The sequence below is a fragment of the Scomber scombrus genome, chromosome 21 (assembly GCF_963691925.1).
Source record: "Scomber scombrus chromosome 21, fScoSco1.1, whole genome shotgun sequence".
NCBI lineage: Eukaryota > Metazoa > Chordata > Actinopteri > Scombriformes > Scombridae > Scomber > Scomber scombrus.
Genome location: NC_084990.1, coordinates 15161583 through 15185011, shown reverse-complemented (window position 1 = coordinate 15185011; position 23429 = coordinate 15161583). Strand labels below are relative to the sequence as shown.

At 42.8% G+C, this 23429-nt stretch overlaps 1 protein-coding gene across 23 annotated transcripts in view; it reads left to right on the top strand.

Moving 5' to 3' along the window:
• tcf7l2 (transcription factor 7 like 2) overlaps positions 1 to 23429 on the top strand; it is a 90820-nt gene that overhangs the window by 29494 nt on the left and 37897 nt on the right. For 13 of the 23 annotated variants that reach the window (XR_009927653.1, XM_062443023.1, XM_062443040.1 and 10 more), the window contains exons 4-5: positions 1479 to 1580; positions 8657 to 8716. Coding sequence is in view for 22 of the 23 variants with exons in the window: in XM_062443023.1 (XP_062299007.1) it covers positions 1479 to 1580; positions 8657 to 8716 (162 nt within the window). In the remaining variant the exon portion in view is untranslated. The remainder of the gene's footprint in view (positions 1 to 1478; positions 1581 to 8656; positions 8717 to 23429) is intronic. The other 10 variants (XM_062443031.1, XM_062443029.1, XM_062443042.1 and 7 more) reach the window with 1 other exon arrangement.

The window sequence follows — 23429 nt, the reverse complement described above, 5'->3', positions numbered from 1 at the left end:
GATCTCAATCACTCGGGGAATATAATTTGATAGGAGGCAGATAGGATCAAACTACAAAAATTGAGGCCTCTAAATAATGGGGAGTTTAAACTATATCCCTATTCACGAGTCTGCCTTTAGGTCACCAAATAAAGCAATGCTGCTCCCTTTTGTTTTAATTGGCCCACACTAATAATTATCCCTGATTCTGCTTTTTCACATTTGTCTTCGGGAAAAAAGGTTGTGGATTTTTCAAGTGTTTAGCATATCTTTTTTTAACTGAACTCAAACTGGCCTCTTCAAATGTAATTGCGAGCTAATCTCATCTCATCTTTAATGTAATTGATAGAGCAGATTTGCAAAGGTCATTGGTGTTACATTGTTTACAGTTGTCAGTCCATATATACAGTTCAACAGAAGTTTCCCTCTTTCGGTGCGGTCAGAGAAGCACCCATTACAAATGCCTTGGAACTGAAACGGCTACCGTGACCTCTTTTCCTCATACTAGGTGGCTGTGACATTGATAAGCACAGTTTGGACCACATACTGCAGCACGGTCAAGACCAGGCAGTCTGTGGCTGACAAATCTACAGAGTTTGCTGTATGGACTCAGTGTAGCGACTGAGATGATTTGCATGGCAGGTGATATCATATGATACGTGCAAAATAGCTTTAATGACAGCAGTTGCGGATATTTGCCACGTTTTATTATGATTGAAACATGGAGATAATGAGGGAAGGCCATTCCAGGAAAAAGGTACAAGATGGACCGTTTTAGGTAGAACACTCAACACAACACGTGTCATCAAATTATAAAGCCTCCACCCATTTTATAACACAGACAGATGTTTCTCATGACCCCTTGTTTCTGCTTATCTGTTTTTCTGTGTGTGTGGGAAACAGAAAGAGAGTGACTTCTGATAGAGGCCAAGTCAATCATTTATGGGAGCAGTCAGGAGGTTTAGCCTCAGAGGAGCGTGGTGAGACGCCACGCTTTAACTTCTTTATGGGTTCCAATAAAAGTCTCGACAACAGTCACATTTATGACATTAAGGTCATCTTAAAGCCACAAGTTGTGTACAGTACTACTCTTAACCTCTGCCCCCCCCCTACTCCAAAGCCATGAGTCAGTTCAATGTCTCGTCTCAAACTGAAACCAAAGAGTTTGTTTTAGAAGTTCCTGCTCGCTCTGAACAAGAGCAGTATTGTTTTGTATATCTCTGAAATAATTGTGTGATTTAGTTTACTCAACTTCTATGTGCACTCCTGCTGAATTCTCATATTGCACACTTGAGGCCATCTTCATTTCATCTACCATCCGCCTCAAGATTTTCATTTGCCGCTCCATGTTTTTCTGTTTCCACACCCATACACCCATCCAGAAATGTCGTCTACCTTTTTTTGTCTTATTTTAAGTTGTTCTTTTGGTTTTTGATTTCTGCATTGTTAACATGTTTTGTTTTCTTTCTTTCCATTCTGTTTCCTTTCCTACCATTCAGTACCTACAGATGAAATGGCCCCTGCTAGATGTTCAACCAGGAGGTCTTCAGAGTAGACAAGCACTTAAAGATGCCAGGTCCCCGTCACCGGCACACATCGTTGTAAGTAACACTACGCTCGGTACTTTTCCTCTGTTTCCCAGCTCTTCTTCACCTCTTCATGACAGAAAGACAAACAAAAATCCTGCTTTTCTTCTCTCATCCATCCTGAAAACATCCTCAGGGTTATAGTCCCCCTTGATTTTCCATAAATGGCTGTTTGGACTGGAAAATGCATATTTGTCTGCATTTACCCTTAAAACAGACTCACTAATACACCCACTCAGTGTTATGTAAACTTGCAGTTTTTATATACATGTAGATTTGGACTAGTTGGAGAGTGGTCAGTCGGGGCTACAACTGTGGCAGGTACAGCAATTGTTATTTTGGACAGGCACACCACTTGTAATCCCTCAGAAAATGATAACTCCCAGTCTAGCCTTTTACTGAGCCAGATGGATATGGAAAAAAGGTCTAATGTTGACAAGTTTTTCAGGAAAGTGAGCTAATGCTGGGCTGCTAACATAATGTCTTTGAGGGAAGTGTGGGCGTTCCTTCTACATTGATTACCCTATCCATGGAGTTGGAGGAGTACTCTGGCAGGAGAGTTGGCTGGACAGCCGTAAGGGCATTTGCTGTACATACACATAACAGAGCATCCACCCCAGGCATGTCAATATCGAAGAGGCTAGCAGCTGTAGAACGAACAGTTGTACGTGAACTTAGTCGTTACCCAAAGGCATAAAGTTTTCAGGAGGTCAGCAGAAAGGTTAAACATAGGGAGGTGTACGTATGTGGTCACCGGGTTAGCGAGCCAGGAAAATCAATGAGAGTGGGGAATGAGCAGAATTAGTGAGGTGACCATGAATGCCCCGGGCCATTATGAGCACAGTTGTTTCTTTTGTTTCGGAGTCGTGCATATTGTTATGAAAATGAACAATTTGAAAAGCGCGTAACGATTTTTAGATGGAGAAGCCCTCCAAGTTTGTAGGCTCATGAATACAGTATCTCCTGTGGTAACAGCCCAGTGCTGGAGCTAATACTACACGGTTGACCCTTTTTGTTTCTGTGCAACAACACAGTTTGTAGTCATTACCTCTAGAACTCACACAAAACCACATAATTACACTATCAAGAAGACTGTCTCACTGAATCACATTTGACATTTGATCAGTTCAGTTACTTTTACAGTCTGAAATAAATACCGTTTCTAACAATTACTCAAAAGTTGGCAAACCAAGGCCTCTTTGGTGTTTTGCCCATTTAAGTTAAGCACATCTTAAAATAGCAGGAGTCGACAAGGCTGTTTATTTGAAACAGAAACGTTGTCAAAAGTTGTCTTTAAGACAAAGAACTTGCGATGACAGTGTTATTCTGAACAAAACAAACCCTGCTCAGGCCCTTCTTATCTTCCCCTGCGATGCTTGTGTTATTTTTATACCAAAGAGTTCAGGGGCCTCTTCTTGCTATGTTATTTTAGGAGACGCTGAAGAAAAGAGTCCCAACTCCTATGAAGTCATTAAACTGGTCGTAGGCAGCAAAAGCTGCAGGTAAATACTTGCGGTTTTATCCTGCTATGAGTCATATGGCTGTAAATACTTACCACCTCACATCCACCTCAACGCCCGCTTTACGATTCACTTTTAAATGAAGTTTGAGAACAACAAAATGTATTCTTTGCAGTTCCAACTTTTTAGAATAAATAAGAAACATCACAAGATAGATGTAATTATTTGTTTAATTACATCGCTCATGTTTTTGGGAAAACGTATTTAAGCATCTGTTCTTCTCAATGTACACAGAAAGTTGTCCTACAAACAGTCGAGGCTCAGAACAAACAGGCAACACCCACAACTCATCACAAAGCACAAAAATTGGCTGTTAAGTGAAAACAAACTTCAGTCAACAAAACAAAACCTCAGTCATATGGCGGATTTTTGGTTATCTTGAGTTAAAAAGAATACTGAGCAGCATATGTTAGTCACTACAAAGTTTTCCCACCACATGAAAATTAACATCCCCTCGAGCATACAGGTTTGTGGTATGCCAGATGAAGCTTGCAAATTGCTAATACCTCTGTGGAAACAGCAAGTTCAAGAATAAAAATGTCAATAAACAGAATGCACACTACAATGCTGATTTTTTTTTTTTGTTGGTTTGTTTTTAAAACGCCATTTTTACAGCTGTTCTTCAGTTTGTTTGTCAATAGTATTTGATCCATTATTGGACTTCTGTTCAGTTTTGGGCACAGATCGGCCTTACCGTGACCTGAGTTTTCTAACTCCAGATAATAAGGCAAGTTTTAGCCACAACTAATAAACTAATGAAGTTAAGAGTATCTTCCAAATCCAAAAGGTGTTTTTGATGGTTCAAGAAAACAGTTGGATTTGTCGATCAATAACTCAGCATGTGCAACATAAATGAACCCTTTCTTTCTTTCTTTCTTTCTTTCTTTCTTCTGGCTTTAGCAAAAAAGAAAGAAAGAAAAGCAGAATGGAGCCCTGAGAGCCCTATTAAACACGTATCGTTATTAGTACTGACGCTGATCAATATGAGAGAATATATTGTAATATTTGTGGTCATATTGCCCAGCCCCACTGTGATCTGTTTGATAGAGTACACAGGCTGGTAAGATCAGAGGCATTGCAGCATCGCGGCATAGGCACACAACTTGCTGTTAGCGCAAGTGATGAAATTGAATGTGAAATGCAGCTTGTATTGTTGGCGCTCCTTCCATCCTGCTCCAGCATCCACCTCTGACTGGGAAGGAAGTGTGATTGAATGTTTCCCTGGTTTGCATCATACTGGCTGTCGTACATATAGAAAAGACAGATTACTGTGGACAGCATCGTGAATGCCAATGATAACCCCACACGGACTCCCACTGGTGTCACTCAATCAGTCAAACTTCTCCCTCTCTCTTTTTTTTTCTTCACAATGGCCTGCATGGTCCAGTACGTGATCCCCTTATCAATAAATTGGGCTGTAAACAGTAGTTTCTTTTTGTTTACAAATGCGGAGAAATACTCAGGCACCTTGACCTCTCCATGCCTGGAGTGCTAGCAAGGCTGCACCGGCAGTGATAAGAAGCAGTCGATTGGTCCGCTAGATAAGAGCGATCTAAAGTCTAAGTGACCCTGAGCCAGTTGAGACAACAATAGAAAGACAGTGAGAGATTGCGGGAAAGATATAGATGGCTGTAGATAAAGCCTGTTAGAAAGTCATGGCGGAGGAGAGTGGCAGAGGGAAGATGGACAGGGACGGAGATGCAGACAGACGGCCTCGTTTCTGGCTCGAAGGCTCGGTCGAAAGGGGGGAATGCTGGAGGATCAGCTGAGAAAAGAGGAAGTGACCTCACGCAGGCTGGTCTTTCTGAGGGCACGCTGTATGCCCCGGTTTACCGTGCCCTCAAAGGGAGCCACGCAGGACCTTTTTGAAGTGCTTGACCGCCCCGCAGGCATCCTCAAAACCTGCCGCCGCTGAACTTTTATGCCATTGGCTTAGAGTTATTCAATATTTATCCACCTATTGATGTGTTTTTTTTTTTTGTGAGGGAGAGACTCCAAGAAGCATTTTTATGCCTCACACAGCTCCTGAGGGAGAGATCATGAACAGGTCCTTGTTTAGCCAACTCTGTTTTTTTATTGTGATGTTTTAATTTTTACATTTAGGACTTGAAGAGTAGCAGGAAGTAGCTAAAATCTGGTGGTGGATGAATTTAAGATGTTATGTTTTTAGTTTTTAGTTTTATTTACTACTTTTACAGTGATTATTGCATTAACCCAGTAACACAACATAATATACCATACCAGATTGTTTTTTAAATCCACTCGAAGTTTGTGTGTGTTGAGAGCAATCTTGCGGTACAGGACTACGCTGGAATCCAGGTTCATGTTAGAAATGTCATGACATTATTTGGCATAACGTCTCCCAGTCACGTGCTCAAACTTTTCCCCCCCTTTTTAGATAAAAAAAAAAAAAGGCTCCTCTTGAATGAAGTGTAGAAGCATTTTTTTTATCACTGTGATGCAAGCCAGTCTGATTGAATCATGTTTCTTAATTTGCCATTCTGGGAATTGGGGCAGAAACGTGCACATGTCAAGAGCATACACACACAAACTCCTTTCCTGACATTCCCGTGCACACACACACACACACACTCACGTATATATACACACACTCACACATGCATACACAGCCTTAGCGTCTAGAGCCTAGCCCTGGTTGAACAATGTCTCCATTGTTTTGTGGGCTTTCAATGGCAGCAGGGGACGGCTGGAGTGTTAACCATTTCCCAACTGCGCCTCGCTGTGTTTCATAGTGTGTGTGTGTGTATGTGTGTGTGTGTGTGTGTGTGTGTGTGTCAGTCAGAGGTAGTGAAGCATGGGCCCAGGCATGAAGAGAGGGAGGGCACTTGCTCCAAGTGTATGATAATTAGTGTGGAGGAAGTGATGGAATCTGGCCATTTTTATGGCTGGCAAGACCTCCCACCTGAGCCTTTACAACCAGTGAACATGCTTATTTTATTCCCATTCAGTCCAACTTGTTACTCCAGAGAATGCGTACTGGAAATGAGGCTTTGTGAAAAGAGCTGACATGTTTTTGATATCATAAAAAAACTCAACCGTGCTGCATCTTAGCTGAGCGTTAAGAAAAGACACGCCACAATGACTCTGTGGATCCCTACAATGGGCCAAAGGACTGGATGGCCATGTGACTGCTACTCTAAGTCAGTGTTAGAAAAGACAGAGCCGGGATCACATTCACCCTCCTTGACCGCTTCTCTGTCCGTTCTGCAGAAATAGGGATAAAGGGAGCTTACTGTGGTCTGAATGGGCCATGCACCTGGGCTGGCCAGACAATCGCTCAGGACTCTGGGAGGCCTTGCCTCCTCCGCTGTTAATTAACGACCCCATGGTCAGCAGGCACCACCCACACACTGTCCTGAGGACTTTACCTAGAAGGCTTTCTCTATCCTGACTTATGCTGACCTTAAGCTGCTCTTTCCCTCCTTTTTTCAGCCTTTTTCCAAACCCCCCCCCCCCCCCCCCCCCCCCCCCCCTTCATTTGTCTTCTTTCTGTGAATGCATCCCTCTATCAACCTTAGCTTTTGCTGTGAGAGAAAGCTCATTTCTCACACATTTATTTATTGTTTTGCTTTTAGATCCTGGGGCTGTTATATACAAATATATATATATAAAAAATAAAAAAGGTATTTAATTCACAGAATAAGCCAAAATTAGACTCTTATCTCTTTCTCTCTTATTTTGATTAGAAATATTTTCTCAGTTGAGTTCCCAGAAAATGTAGTATATCATATATTTGACACAGCTGTACAATATTACACATATCTTATATTTATCCGTATTGCCCACGCCTTCCCCACATGATCCAGACTTAAAAGTCCATTGTGCCTGTCCGCTGTCTCTCACTGTCTTCTCCAGACAAGACGCTTGTTCAAGGGGTCACGCTTACATCATCAGCTCGGGCCAAAATCTGAGGCTGTCGAGACGTGGCGTCAGGCCCGGGAACTGTGACAATGAAAATGAGAGCACCTCAGTCATTGTATCTGTCCAGCAGTCTGGACGGCTGCTTGTTCCCACAGACAATCCACTCAGTGTTGGCTTAGTCAGCAACAACACCACAACAATGACCGAAGAGACTTCTTGTCCCTTTATGGACTTGACAGAATACCTAAACATTTTAAAGTGAAGATGCCCCCCCAAAAAATGACCCTCCGGGTTTAAACAAACAACACCCATGACAAGTGAAAACTAATAAGTATTTAAAAAGTCAGAACGTTCTGATTGTAGGAAATGTGAATAACAGCTTTCTGTATTGCCTCTGTGTGTGTGAATAGCTTCGGGGCCATTGTCCTCTCTTTTTTTCCCTTGCTGTGGTATTTGACTGTTATATAACCCCTGTGAACTTACGCTACCCCAGGGAAAGTGTGACTCTTATGTCGGACACGCACATTTATAAAAAGGGTAACACATATTTGTATTTGCGAGTGTGTGTGCGCAAGTGTGTGTGTGTGTGTGTGTTTCACCTATAACCACAGTGTTCACTGTACGGCTGTTATGAAAAGTTATCTATCTGGCCCCGGGGTTAAGCACAAGTACAAATAGAGCCCAGTGATCTCAGTGCAGAGAAAGCGACCTGCACAGTAGCTTTTAGGCACTGGAGCCCTTCAGTAAACTAAAGGCCATGTTGCTTTTCTCTGCATGCTCTGAGACTTCTACTAGTGTGTCCTTTCTTCCTTAGGAAATCAATATCTCCCTTTACCTATTTCCTTCCTTTTTTCTTCCTTTCCTGTCCTCTATTATCTACTGATATCTGACAAAGAGAGGTATGATGATATATCTGATTATTGCTCTTAGGGGCAGTTGATACATATCTTCCAGACAGCCTTTAAAAAACTTGTATTTGTAAGTCAGTTAAGTCAGTTTTGAGTGAAGTAATAACATTTTGGAGAAGTTACTGGTCTGGGAAGCCACTATCAGCACATTTTCTTACATTGATTTACTTTATTTGAACCTTTAGAAGTCAGCAGCAAAGTTTGGTGGTGACAGTGAATCCTCAGATCAGCTGACTGCTCCTGAACATCTGTGAAGGTGTGGCTGCTGAGGAGATAAAATGTTCTAGCAAATGTGACATTGTTTTAACAACCAGCCAGCCAGTACCAACGGCCCTGTAACCAGTGCAGAGCCGCTGTTCTACTATTCTCTCTGTGTAAAAATGAGTAATAATGGGGTCGAACATGCACCCAGGAGAAAGCTGAGCCAGCAGAGATGAGGGTAGTAGTTTAAATAACTAAAAAGCCAGGGGATGCATTATATCCAGGGAGAACACATTTCCTTTTGCATAAACCCTGGCCTGCTGGAATTGTGTGCAGATGTGTGTGTGTGTGTGTGTGTGTGTGTGTGTGTGTGTGTGTGTGTGTGTGTGTGTGTGTGTGTGTGTGTGTGTGTGTGTGTGTGTGTGTGTGTGTGTGTGTGTGTGTGTGTGTGTGTGTGTGTGTGTGTGTGTGTGTGTGTGTGTGTGTGTGTGTGTGTGTGTGTGTGTGTGTGTGTGTGTAGGAGTGAGATGGAGTGCTGATATAATTGTGTGACTTGGGAACATCCATCTTTGCCTTTCAGGGGCCCTTCTGCTGGGAATTCCCCGGACAGTCAGATCTGAGCCTTCACCAATTTCATTTGGTGAGAGACCTTTGAATTCCAAAAATATCTTGTTGGGTTTTTTTTTGGCTGATTCAACACACAAATTAACAAACTGATTTAACAAAATGATGATTTTAAACCCGAAAATAATGAATGAAAACCCTAAATCCTGGTGATGATGATGATGATGATGATCATGCTTTGTTGTGTTTTGTGCTAATTCAGTGCTGCTGCTTTGATGCTGATGTGCTTTTCTCATGTTCAAAATACAGGTGATGGGATTTGTGGAGATGGGGGTATTTCAGATGGTACATTCCTCACACATTTGACTGACGTGCTTATTTAAAAAAAGAGAAAACAAACCATTAGAGAGCGTCCAGCTTCATGAGACAGTCGTGTTATGTTTCTTGTTCAGCTTTGTTTGGCTTTTAACTCATTTCTGTGTGTCAGAGATACTGTTTGCCTTCTTTATTTGTCTTGCGCCTGACCTTTTTTAGCTTGGGGGAGTCATTGTCACAAAAAATGTGGATATATTTGGTTTGAATCAGTCTACAATCCAAGGAGGAGGGATTTTTTTTTTCTTTCCTTTTTTTCTGTTGCTTGTATTTCCTGAAGCAGCTGTTTGGAAGAAAATTCTCTTTATTAACAGTAACTGGCTCTGAATTAAAAATAATAAGATGGAACGAGCCAAACAAAGCGTTGCTCACGTCCACCGGTTGATGATTTGATTTATAGATGACTTCACCTGAACATGACATCTTAAATAGAAGCTGTTATTCAAAGAAAGTGGAGTCTAAATGTAAATAAAGTTAGTCTTGATCTTACGGCAGAGCTGACATGCTGAGGACATCAGTGAGTCGTGTTTAGGTCTGCTCCACTTAGGTTCTGTGAAGCTGGGAGGACGTTTGCATTGCGAAGCCCAAAGGAGAATTTATTAATCTCCTCTGAGGCGACTGCAGCTCTGTGGATTGCCTACTTGAATTGTTTGACTAATCAATTGATTGTTGATTTTGCACACCATGCAGGATCTTTGTTGGCAGTAAATAACATGAGTCCTTCTGAAAAAAGAAAGGAGGTAAATCATTCTTGATTGTGCAAACAGCTATTAATGTGACGGTGTAGCCTACTAGGATTTGGGGGGGAGAAAAAAAGGAACAAGGAACAACAACAAAAAAACCATTCCTCTCCGCATGTCGACTTGCTGCCTGCCTCCCCTCCCTCTATTATACAAGCGCCTTTGCCAGAACTTGTTTGACAAGGTCTGGCAGGATCACTGTTGGGTGTGCCTGTCTGTCTTTCTGCATGTGTGTGTTTGTGTCTTACAAACACACCTTTGTCTACACCAGCGTATGTGTAGTATCCTTGCGCCTAAGGTGTGACTTGAGTTTTAGATGACAGGTAGTCAAGGGTAGGTCAGGTCAAATTATAACTTTCATGTGTTTGCATACGACAGTGTGAACTCATTTAACCCAGAGATGGAACTTGCAGGCCCGTGTGAAGGCGGATACTGAGCGACAAGATACAAATAAAAAACACAACAGAGTAGTCTTCAGAAAGATGTGGCAATCATTATTTGGTCATAGTTCATTTGCGCACAGAATTAGGATCAAAGTTCAGGAGTGATATCAATAATCTAATTTATGATGAACCACTCCTAACAGACTAACTGTCCAGCACGCTCATCCTTGATGAATTTCCCCTGATAGCCCGATCCCCCTGCTCCATTCTGCGGCCAGCCTCATGAACGACAACAGGCCCAGCAGCTCCCTACGCTACTGTATTAACACTGCAGGCTGTTTCACAGGGAAACTTGTTTTGACAGAACTCCAGGTGTCTCATTGTTGGGGCTGGCATGGTTCAACAGATTTACCAATTAGCACTGGGCTGAGGGCACGGGAAGGGTGGGAGTGTAGAAAGAAGGGAGGGGAGGGAGGATGGATGAGGCGGATTTGGCCACAGTGATGGAATGAGGTTTAGAGTGAGAGGGGCTGGTAGGGGAAGGTGTGGAGGGGAGGGGAGAGGAGAGGAGGGAAGGAGGGTTGTGACCATACGGAGGCAGGCTGGAGTAAGGCGATCCGTGACCTTGTTTTTTTTTTTTTCTCAGCAGCAGTATGGAAGGGGCTGAGGTTTGAGCTGAGCCACAAAAGAGGAGGGGACCTATGTAGAAAGGGAAGAAGGGTGCAGGAGGAGAGCAGAGGGCAAGGGGAAATTCAGTGTTAATACATAACTTTTCTACTCAGTGGAAAATGTTTGTGTTGGTGATTTTTGTTGTTTTGTTTTTTCCCAACTTAACCACACGGTGACGCGTCATTTGGGTAATTTGTAGACTTTTTGTGAAAGATAAACTCCTGATACTTGATTCTGTTGCTATGCGTTGCTAACACACATCCCGTCTGCAGCGGCATTGATTTGTTTTTGCTGCAAGTCCCCCTTGGCTTGCTGTTCTCACTCTGGTACGAGGCAGAATTGTGTGGGATTAAACACAATGTTATTACTCTCACTAACCCTCTTTGTTATTCCACAGAAATGTCTGCTCCTTTTTCCAGGAAGTTTGGAAGTGAACTTTTGAGAACAGGGTGAAGTGATTTAGTGAATATCCCAGGGGTGGCCTGCAGAATTTAGAGTAGTTTTTGGCTCCTGAGTGTTGACATTGACACACGTGTGCACACAGACACCAGCATGCATATACTTCACGTACATGAGCATCAATAAATCATCAACCTTTTGTTAAGTCAAAAAAGATGTTGAAAAATATGGAACAAGCTTCTTTCTGAAGTTGGGAATAACTTTTTAAAGGAGCACACTCTTTTTCTCTCTGTGTGTATTAATGCCATCCAATTGCAACAAAGAAAAGTCAGGGTTTCTCTATCTGTAGGAAGCTGTCAGTTAACTACTAGAAGAAGAACAACAACCAGAATAAAGTTGTGGGAAGCAGCAGAGGAGAAGTTGAGGGTAGCTGTTTATCTGATCTGTAAAAGTCTGAGGACAGCGTTGGATGTCTTGTTTAAGTCATTGTTTTTATATCAGGGACTTGGACATGAATACGTGTTTATGGCAGGCAGTTTGAGGAAAACTGGTGACCTGGGTTCACTCTGTCACAAAAAAGAGATATCCCTCTCAATCATCACTTATGACCCACTAGAAGTGTGTGGCAATTTATTTTTCTGCAGAGACCCCACCCTCTGCCTGTAATTTATTATTTTCTTATTATTTTTCTGTGTTCAGGACACTTCTGGGCTGCAACCGTAGACTATAAATAATATGGATGTAGTCACTATAACTGTCATGATCTTTGATATAACCGTCGTCATCTTTAATATTTGGAGCCAGAAGTGACCGTATTTGGACCAGAGAAGCAGCTGGAGCTGACCCTAGCGCTGGCTGCTAGCTTGGTCAGCACAGTGTATTTCAGTCTATGGTGAACTGTGATAATGCTAAAACAGGATATAAACTCACCAGGAAAGTGTTCACTGAGGTAAAAGAGTAAGAAGTTGGATCATTTCTCATAGACTTCCATACAATTGGTCTTCTTTTTGGAGCCACTGGAGTTGCCCCCTGCTGGCCATTAGAAAGAATGCAAGTTTAAGCCACTTAGGTTTGGCTTCATTTTTCAGACCTGGAGCTTCTCATTTGGCTGCAACCTTTTGGGCAGTGGGTGTGTAGCCCCCCAGCCAATGATAGCATGCAGGGTGTGAGATCACAGATTACATCGCTGTGTTTTTATTTGATTCAGTTTTTCCTCTGCTTCTCCGTCTCCCTCCTCTGCTGTGTTCTGCTCCTCTGCTGACGGTGTGTTTGTTTGACCGACACACACACGCAGAGCAGAGAGTGGGTGTGTTTATTTGTGCTTTAGAAAGTAACCGCTGTGAAACAACCAGAAAATAAAGTTTTAGTACTCTGATTTACGGCTTCGTTCTCGTCAGTATGTGATCCCTCTCACTCGTTGGACCGGGTAGGATGGGCCAACTTTGAATGCTGTGTGTTTACAAAGAACAACTGACAATTCCTGCATAGTATACCTTTAAGAATATACATATTGTCTTGATAAGTGGTCCAAACACTTAGTTTTTCTCTGTTATCACTAAGAATCCAGTAGCACCAGTTAAGCTTTGAGACTGAGAGATGTCAGTGTTTTAGAATTCACTCGTTATTATGATTTCAACAAATGTACCTGAAAGATTTAAGTAAAATAATAATTTTTCTGAAATGAACTACAAAAGGAGTTTGAAGGACGCACCAAACAAGTTATTGGTGCGTCCTTCATTATTAGACCTCAGATCACCATGTGGCCTCTCTGGTTTTGTAATGACTTAGTGATGAGCGATCCCACAATCTCTATGGCGACTGTCTGTTGTGTGTGTATATACGTGTACATGCAGCTTGTGATTGAGAGTGATGGAGACAGTGTTTTGGAAAGAGAAAGCGAAGAAGAGGGGGAGCTTGAGTGTGGGGAGAGATTGGGGGGTGATGTGAAGCCCCGCCAAATTCCCCAAAGAACAATTTACAGTTATGGATGAATACACTGTCACAGTCATATTTGAACTCTGTGGATGTGTGCGTGTTGAAGTCGCTGGAATGCTGAGTGATTCCAGAGAGCACTTAAGCTGCTTTGAATTCAGTTTTCTGTTCCCACCCCCTTATAACAGGAGAGGGGCTTTTCTTTGGAGTTTGCAGGGGTAAACACTGGGTATCTGCTTTCTGAGTCATTTAGCATCGTCCTCCGTCACCTTCCTCGTATATTCTAAACAGTGTTTTCAGGTTTGTTGGACCAGCCTGAACGAGACTAACCCCCCAATTTATTTGATTTTATTTCTCTTGGCAGTTCCAGTGAAGACCTATCTGAGCTTCTTTTGGATTTGTTTGGCTCTGGTTTTGATGTGTGCGTTGTTATTTTTTTTCCTTCTCCATCTTCCAAGTCTGTGTCTGAATGCCGGGCCCTGCTTTTGTCTCGGCCCGGGAAAGAATTTGATGTGAGACTTATTTTCCTACCCAGTCAGTTTCTTTGAGCGTTTTTTTCTTTTTTTCTCTTTGCCTCCTGTTTTTGTTTTTGTTTAGTTTTTTCTAATAGTCTTGGAAGTTTGGGACACTTCTTTGAGGCAGGTGACGTTGCGACTTGACTGCTCTTGCATACCTGTGCAGGTGCGCACACGCTTTCGCATTTATTTATCCAGCCTTTCAAAAAATGTGCTCTAATTGAGTAGCCTATAAAAATGTCTGTTAAAAAAATCAGTCATGTAATAGCAGGAGGGGAGTGTGATGGGGTGAAAAGGAGACCCGGATTCCATGAGATTAAGGAGGATCATCATACTAGAGTTTTTGGATGAAGGGAGAGATGGCTCAATCCTGATGGTATATGGGCTGGTTTTTTTCATGGGAGAGAAGTCTAAACTAATGTGTCAGACCACTTTTTCTCATCAGCGAGATATGTGCTATAGACACTCAGCACTGGCCAGACATCGCCATTGAAAGAATTGAAAGATGCAAAGAATTGCATGCTGGGAAAAGAATAAACAAGCCTGTCACTAAAGTTGGAAAGAAGCCTTAGTGCAGCGCTACTGTCAGAAAGCAGCTTCCATTTCATACATTATTAACATTACCTAAACGCATTATTTGTGTATTTATTCATTCATTTGTCTTGTTAACATCCTCCTGGAGTAAGATAAACAGCGCGGCCAGACTGGCTGTGTGACAGTTGTGTGTGAGATTTGAATAAAAAGCCCAGCAGTGTGATTGGAGCTAGACAGGAGCGGATTCTATGGACACCAGACTTCCTCTACAGGCTCATTAAGGGACAGTAAGGCGATGATGTCGAATCGGCGCACACTTTACCGGCCTGCCTTTTTCTTTGAACAGCGTCGCCCTCTTATCTGCAACATGCTCTGTTCCTCCACAACAAGACGCTCCCACTCCCATGCACGCACACGCTGTCTGTCTCTCTTTCTCACGCGCACACACTCTGCCTACATACACACACTTAACACTTATTTAGTTTGTGTAGACAGAAAACTCTTAAGAATGTGGCTTGTCCACAGAATTTTGGCAGCTTTTGTTGTATTTTCTCCTACGCTATCGAAAAAGCCTGGTACTTGTTTTTCTTTCTGTTGTTCTTTTTTTCTGCACAGACATCACAAATGGATACTTTAATTGGAACTTTTGGCACTGTCTCCATCTTGTGTTGGAATGGCAGACAAGTGAGTGGCTGGCGAGGCAGGGGCCAGGCTGATTGGTGTGTAGCGAGGCGTGCCTAAATCAACTGGCAGCATGAATAGCTCGCTTGATTCTCACTGACATTCACTGGAATCCATGGCAGTTTTTGTTAAACAAGATTCTTTCTTCAGAAAAAGTCTGGAATAACCAACAAGGGACAGAGAATACCTCCTGCTTCCTTGAAGCATGACTTCCCTTTTGTTTTGTTGGTGCAATTTAGTTGCCTTTATGCCAAGTCACTTTTTGGTGCATGTGTAACGTCAGATTGAAATGGCTAACCCTTGTTGTTGCTGTACTCCAGCCATTTATTCATTCAATTTACAACTTTATATTGGGGTTTTGAAATATTAATGTGCTCACTGTAATGAAAATAATTGTTACCATGATGAATTGTCATTGCACTCTTGACATTTTTATTTTACAGTGTTCTTACTAAAAGCAAGCCTGTTTGGAATAGTGAAGAATAACAAACTGTTAACAACCAACTCTAAGGATATTTAAAGGTGCAATGTGTAGAATTTATTGGCATCTAGTGGAACAGACTTGAAAATGAATATAATATCCATAAGTATGTTTTAATCAGTGCATAATCACGTTAAAATAAGAGTGTTCGTTGCCTTAGAATGAGCCCTTTATATCTTTATATCCCCATGTTTCTACAGTAACCCAGAACGGACAAACCAAACAGTGGCTCTAGAGAGAGGCTTTCACATTTTTCATCACTTTCATGGCCACTGTAGGTTGTCCCACATGCTTGGAAGGGGAGGGGGAGGGGTACTCGGTTGGTTGCAGTCTGCAACTTCACCATTAGATGCCTCTAAATCCTACACGCTGCACCTTTAAAATATGTTAGACTGTGGCAGAGTTCGTCATTTCTCTGTTATGCACCATTGTGTTGTCCTTGTGTTGTGGATGTTTGAAGCTGTTGCTAGGGCTTTAAGAAAATGTGATGTTATACTAAATCATTGTACACCTTCAAGTTCGGGCAAATGAATGAAACGGAGCAGATAAAGTGCAAGAAAGTGTTGCTAAGTCATCTGTAATATGTCTATCACTACTTCTGCTCTTAAACTGAGACAAAAAGCAAAAATACAGATGAGATTAAAGCAGTCTACTCATACTTTGCGCAAGGGTAGCTCTAAATAGTTAATTCACACATGTATGTTTTGGAATTTCGAGGAACAAAATTCCCTTCCTTAATCCAGGGAACTGAAAGTGAATAGATCACCAACCCCAAATGACATCTTGGGCTTGACTTCTGCTCCTGTGAAAGCTCACATTGGCCCCGCAGCAGCAGTTAATGCAAACCACATGTTCAAAATGAACATCTGCATAAGTACACACCTGTTTAAACTGTGGTCTTTTACCTCAAACAGTAAATTCAGGCACACTTACGCCAGAGGCAGGGCGGCTGCGGAGCCGGGTCAGGTCGGAGTCATTGTAATCCTCCTTGATATAATGTAGTCCTTGTGTTTGGCTCGGCGTCAGGGGCCTGTGTGTGTGTGTGTGAGTATGAGGAGGAGGAGGAGAGAGAATGGGAGAAAGATATCATGTGTGTGTGCAGGTGGGGTTATGTGATATGTATACCCTGTGCATGCAAATTTGTGTTCTTGTGTATGTGTGTGTGTGTGTTAGTGGGCCTTTCTCTCCGGGCTGGTAGTCAATGCTGTGTAATTACCTGGCTGTCTGCCACTGAGCCCCACTGGAGCAGAGACAGAAGTGGAGCTTGTGTCTTACACAACATAACACGGTAGCCCACATGAAGCATTAGCCCATAGTTACCTTCTCTCTGATGAATCAAAATGTATAGATTTTGATTTATTGTTTAGGGGAAAAAAATAGTTTTGACGTGTATACTCACGTCCATACAGATATTTTTGGGTTGTTGGAAAAATGGAAATATGTTACACTTAATTTGAACTTAACTTAATTGCTAGTATCAGGATCAATTTGAGAAGTTAATTACAGCTGCAACTCGTCATTATTTCCATGTCAAAAAATGATGAATATTCCAGATACTGTCTTCAAATGTCTTATTTTGTCCAACCAACAGTCCAAGAACTTTGAGGTATGAAATTTAATATAAAACAGAAAATAAGCAAATTCTATTTTTTGCTTGATAAATTACTTCAACAATCAAAGGATAATGAAAATGATAGATGAATTCTCTAAAGACCAATAAATATATGGTTTCAGCACTAAAGTAAATGCAGGGTAGCAGGCCAGAAAAGGTTGTGAAACGCTGCACTTGTGCTGCAGGGTAGAACACTCTAAACTGACAGACACAGATGGAAACAGTGCCAGCCAATCAGAAGACAGGAGAAGACAGATTTATAGCGTAGGCATAAAGAACATCTCTAAACTGGTGTGTGACTGCTCATTGCTTCACAAATCACTGGGGAACTTGATATCTGATCTAATACTGAGGTTCACCCCCTACCTGTGAGGGCCAAGCATCCAGGGCGCACAGCTGAGCTCATGGCACACAAGCTTCACGATCGCGTACTGCCGTGTCAGCCTGGCTCTTCCGCCATTTTAATTGTATCTCCTCAACATTGATATGAGCAAAAAGGGAGGCCTCAGCAGAACCTGGCACATCAAAGGCTACCTCCCCTAGTCTTACAAGTTGCCTGTCTCTTTGGAGGAGCCCAGGCGTCGGAGAGCCAGAAAAGGGGATTGGAGAGGCAGCGTGGATTCCCGGCTGGAATGAGTTTGATGGGCTAATTGTAGCCCCCAGTGGACACAGGCACACATCACAGAGGACCAGCAGAGCAGGGAGCAGGAGCTGTGGATGAGGAGCAGCAGTGGATAGAAAACACACCTGCTAGCTTTCCCCTGCATCTGTGGATCCCTGCACATGGTTCTGTGGTGCCTTTGATTTCAGTATCCTGTGTTGAGTATAGGGATGTCAGGAATATTACCGACATATATCACTTTCTTTCTGCACTCTCCCCTTTCATTCATTGCACTGCACATTTCAGGCTTCTCTTACTTGGCTCTGTAAACCTGGCAACTCCCTTGAGTAGTCCTGCCCGTCTTTGTGCTTTCTCATAAGCCTGCATTTTTTGTTTTTCCATGATGGATCTGTAGGCCTAATCTGAACATTTTGACATTCTCCATCAGTGCTCCATCAGACACTTTCTCCAGGCGACTGCGCGCATTGGTGATGCAAGCCTTGACGAGAGCGTGCGTTGGTCGCATTTACATTTACACTCAATAAGCCTACTGACCGTGTGGAATCAGAGGTTGAGCAAAAACACAATGCGCAACAAAGCAATGTAATGCACATACAAACATGCGCAATCCTTGTGCCTTACTACCAACAACATTACCAACTGGCTCGACTGTAGTGGTGATCAAAAAGGCTCTCCGCAGCTTTGAACAGTTCTCCTTTTTCTCCATCTGCATCAAAAAGAAATCAATAGTCGAAACTTTTGAGTGCGTGTATCAGTTTTGGCTCCCATTGCAACACCCCCTCCCCACTGCCAGTTTGGCAGTTGTATATTATGCCACAAGAGTAAAACACAGTTAAAAGGAGAAAGGCACAAGGAGATGACACAAGCAAGGAAGCGGCTCGTGTTGGGTAGGGCCCTGGCTGGGAGAAAATCAATGGGAGGGAACACTTCCATATACGGATATGGCACAATGGGAGGGAAAGGAGGCAGTAAAAAAACTATATCTATATATATATACTTTTTTTTTTTTTTTTTTAACTGAAAAATGATGCATTTGTTTTACCCAGGGAGAGGAAAAGCAAAGACGTGGAGATAGAAAAAAAACATTCCTCTGAACATCTTTTGAAAAAAAGCAAGTTCTTTGGTGAGGTTGAGTTGTGTGGTTAAGGTTTGTTTTATCCAACTGTGCGGAAGCGTGTGTAGCTGTCTTTCAGGTCTCTTTTTAGTTGAGGCGCAGAAAGACTACTCATGGCATGTTCAAGGGCACTCAGTGGACACGGATGCCCTGCAGGAGGCGGAATTATGAATACAACATGAGTAAACAGACACCTACATATACTATAAAAATAGTAAGCCTAGTACTTGGCAAGAGACCATCCTAAGTAGTAATTTGTGCCAGTCCGCAGCAGTTGAACCTTACTTTTCTGAGGGTCATTGATAAAGACTTGTGAAAAATCAACTTTAATTTGCCTGATAGTGGAATGATTTGCACATTGGCAGTAATGTATTCCTGTGTGCATTCCTCCAATACAACCCTTTTAGTATTCAGTTTGGTGATAAAGGATTTTTTTACACAGCAGCTGTGAACAAAGAATACAATAGCACACAAACTCGAAACACAATTCCAAGCCTGAGCCTTGAATGGCATTCAGACTTCACTGTGACTGAGCAAACCCATTCAGTGGGTGTATGCGGCGGTTGGAGAGATGGTATCAAGTTGCCTGCAGATGGAGGTCAGTGTGACTGGCACAGTTGGCACCTTGGCACAGCAGCAGTGTGCTGCAGCACTCAGCTCCGCAAAGGATGCGTTGACTGAAGGGGGGACTGGGGAGAGAAGCGTTCTTCTCACTTCTCCTTTTTTATTGTCTGTGCTTCCTGTTTTGAAAGCCATTAAGGAGCAAATTTCCTCACAGCGAGAGGGGAGATGAAAAGGCCCGATCTTTTGAAACATGTCCAAGCACAAATGTGAAAAAGAGGGGGAATGATAGCTATCTGTAAACATCTCTGTTGAGGGGTCGACGGAAAAGGAATTGTGAAGGGGAAAATGATACATTCATTTGCGTTCTTTTTTTTCTTATTTTTTTGATTTGCTGATGAAAGAGATGCTGCAGTTTTTGTTCCAAGCCAGCTGTATTGCTCTATTCACAACTACACTGATATATCAGGGCAGGCTCACATAACTACACAGCCACCACCCTCTAACCCCCTTCCGAAAATGCTTTGTGACATCTGCATCCACACATGTCTGCATTCACTGTAGCCAATGAGTATTTATAGATGAGTTAGTTTTGTCATCCATTGATCCTTTCAGGTTCTCTGATCACAAAACCGTACCTTTTTAAATGTTTTTTTTATGTGGCTTCATAAAGGTAATCTCTGTGTATTTAAACTAAGAGCACCTGAGGTTACATGCTGAACCTGACTTGGTTATGAAGACTTGATAAGGCCATTTAGTCTAATCTTTTCATTTCTGTTTAGTTGGCATGCAGTGTATTTACACCAGTTTCCTCTCAGCTGTACTTGCCTAGTTCCTCAAGAGCAGCAGTAGCCTGGTGCTGGAGACTCTCCTCCTCCTCCCTCTCCTTCTCTTCCTCCCTCCTCCACCCCTCACTGCCCCCGAGCCTGGCCAGTCTGTGCCTCTTAATAAAACCGACAGGCTCTAATTGGGCTTAATTGCACCCTTCGGGCGTCGTCAAAAGGAGTGTTGCTAAACAAACTGCAGGGTCTGCAAGTAGGCCAGCCAGTCTACGGCAGCACATTGGCCGCTGAGCTCATGCCTGCATGCATGTGTACAAATCGACAAAGCTGTTGTACAAATGTATGGTATATGTGAGTGTATAATGGCGCATTAGGAATGTGCATGAGTAAGCATCACATTTAATTGCGGGGGTGAATAGGCACTGAGGTTGGAGGGATGTAGCAACCCATTCATTCCTTAGAGTGAGCCAACTGAACAAGAGCTCACAAGTCTGAGAATCTTATGCATTCAAGCAGGCAGCATCACCTGACTGTGAACCTCTCAGCGCTCTCTGCCGCTAAATCGACACCGACAGTAAAACAGAGTGCGTCTGTGTCTTTGAGGAAGTGTCTACAACTCCAGGTGTCAGAAAAGCCTTTTAAATCCCCACTATTATGAAAAAACCCCTACCAAACAAATCCCTGCTTTCCTTTCAGCGCTTTAAGCGAAAAGACGAAGTAGTACTCCACATCCCGGTAGCACCACCTCCTGGCTATCGGACAGGGCGACCGTGATAGTGGTTTCCATTCAAACGTGGTCTAATTCAGAGAGGTGGGGCAGACGCTCGCCACATGGGCCTTTGCTAGGTCACTGAGCACAATCGATGGAGAGCTCCAAATGTGATTGAGTCATTGAAATGGCAAAGCCTAGCCCGTGTGTGTGTGTGTGTGTGTGTGTGTGTGTGTGTGTGTGTGTGTGTGTGTGTGTGTGTGTGTGTGTGTGTGTGTGTGTGTGTGTGTGTGTGTGTGTGTGTGTGTGTGTGTGTGTGTGTGTGTGTGTGTGTGTGTGTGTGTGTGTGTGTGTGTGTGTGTGTGTGTGTGTGTGTGTGTGTGTGTGTGTGTGACAGAGACTATGAGACAGGGGTGACCCCTAAAGCTGCGACCCGCAAGGAGAAAGGAGAGATAATCACATTGAGCACAGCACTGGGCTAAAATTCTTCAGGCCATTTGTTCCCCCTTCTACCCTTTCAGATATTTACTCATTACAGCTTTTCACAGCCCGTTAGCCTTCCCGAAAAGTTTTGGAGTTCCAGTTTGTTATGAAGGCGTACAACTTGATATAAAAAAAAGAATACCACAAACAGGATACATTGTGTGCTGTGTGCAAGGTGTGTAATGCCAGGAAAGACACAGGGTGCGAGGCTTCCACGTTGTTTTTGTCTAGAGCTTAAAAGTCATGTAATGATGCAGTAGCTGAGCTGGAGGCCCAATAAAGACTGGAAGGGCCTCATTTTAGTAGCCTGCTGCTGCTCCAGTGGCTTACTAGCCGACTCTGTCACCCCTTCTTTTATGAAAAGAGGCAGAGCACATAATTAAGATATACAGCCAAGGGTGGACTGAATATATAGACTGAAAATACAGAGGAGCAGACCAGTCGGCCTCAATCACAGCCTGTGGTTTAGTGTTTGGCTGTAGACGGTGCCCAGACCTGCAAGTGTGTGTATCTGCGTGTGTGTGTGTGTGTCTGTCTGTCAGCAATCTGAGCAGCATGCTATAAAAGGCTGGTGAGTCGAGCCATAGCCTCTCTGTGTGTCAGGGTCACACCGAGCCAAACTGTTTGTGTGTGTGTATGTGAACACGTACACATTCTCTATGTGGGTATTCTATGTATTTATGTATGTGTGTGTGTGTGTTTATGTGGGTGTGAAGGATGCAACCCTGCTTCTTGACCCAAAGTTCTTCCCCCATCCCGTGTCTTCCTATTCATCCCTATAGTAATATATAATCCTGCTGTCTTAGGCAATAGTGTGTGTCTGAGGGGACACATCCTCCTGCTCCTACACTTCACACCAAGCATACACACACTTACACACTTTACTGCTCACGCCTCAGTTATTTCAGTGCTTTGTCACTCTCTAATGATAACTATCCATCAATGGTAGGGGCGTTGCTCTTGGAAATGAAGATGGATTGAATTAGTGTTGAGTGCGCTGGCCGCTGCGTTGTGGCGGCAACCCGTAATTACACTGTCAGGACCATTGAACCCCCCTCAACGAGACACTGAACTTAACACATTTGCACCAGTGTTGATTACAAGGTCTTTTAGTCTGGGCAGATTCACATCATGTAGTTCCTAATAGCAAGTGAAAGGCCCAGTCATTTGAGAAAGATTAGTGCTCCATGGTGTGTGTGTATGCAGTGGTTGCCTTGCATTCAGTCAACAGCAGTCATCAGTCGACTGCTGCAAATGTTCCCCCTATTGTAAGAAGAATAAAAAACAATAGCAAAAGCTTCTTGTAGTCTCATTGTCACATTATAAACAAATACACACAGAGGGGAGCCAGAAAGTTAGCAGGATGTGCTCACCATATATTTTCATGCTTCAGTCATGACTTTTTAACTCTGTTCAAAATATACATTTAAATTGAAATTAATTAATCTAAAAGTGTTTTCCTAAAAAAAAAAAAAAAAGAAGATATTTCCACTAATTATTGATGTATGCAGGCACTCAATGTTTCTGATGGTAATATCATAATACTCACAAAAATCATGTCTACAGTATGTGATGTGTACTAAGCACATTCATTTAAAATACAATTTACAGTGTCCAACTTGTGTACTGAGAGTATTAGCTGGTAAATAGCTTTCAGGTACATGTAGAAAACTTTATTTCCGTTTTGTAAGTGATGAAACTTTTAATAGGAATTCTGAATTGGAGCTGGCATTACTCCATCAGTATTTGAAGAAACCCAACCACAAATAGCATTTACAGTGTAGGGCAGCAAAGGCAAATAACACGAACACAAACAACCAAACACCTCTCCTCCGCCTGTTCCCTGTACCCCCTCCCTCCTCTCCTCTCCATGGGAAATGAAAATTGGACTGAAGTGTTTGTTATTAAATATGTCCAGGGAAACTCCAGGAAATGGACTTAATTTCATATAGAGGCACATGACTCGCAGGATCTTAGCGAACCAATTAACCTCACCTCAGCTCATTAAAAACTCTCCTTTCATGGCCAGAAGCAGCGACTCATCTGCTAACACAGGACATGAAAGCACAAATTTGTCCATCCGAAACTCTTAAAAGTAATTGGAAAGGTAGATACGGAGGGCCAGTAATCTAGTGACACAGCCTAACTCGAGTGAAGTGAAAATGGAGGTGATGATTGAGAACGAGGGGCATGAGTGAAA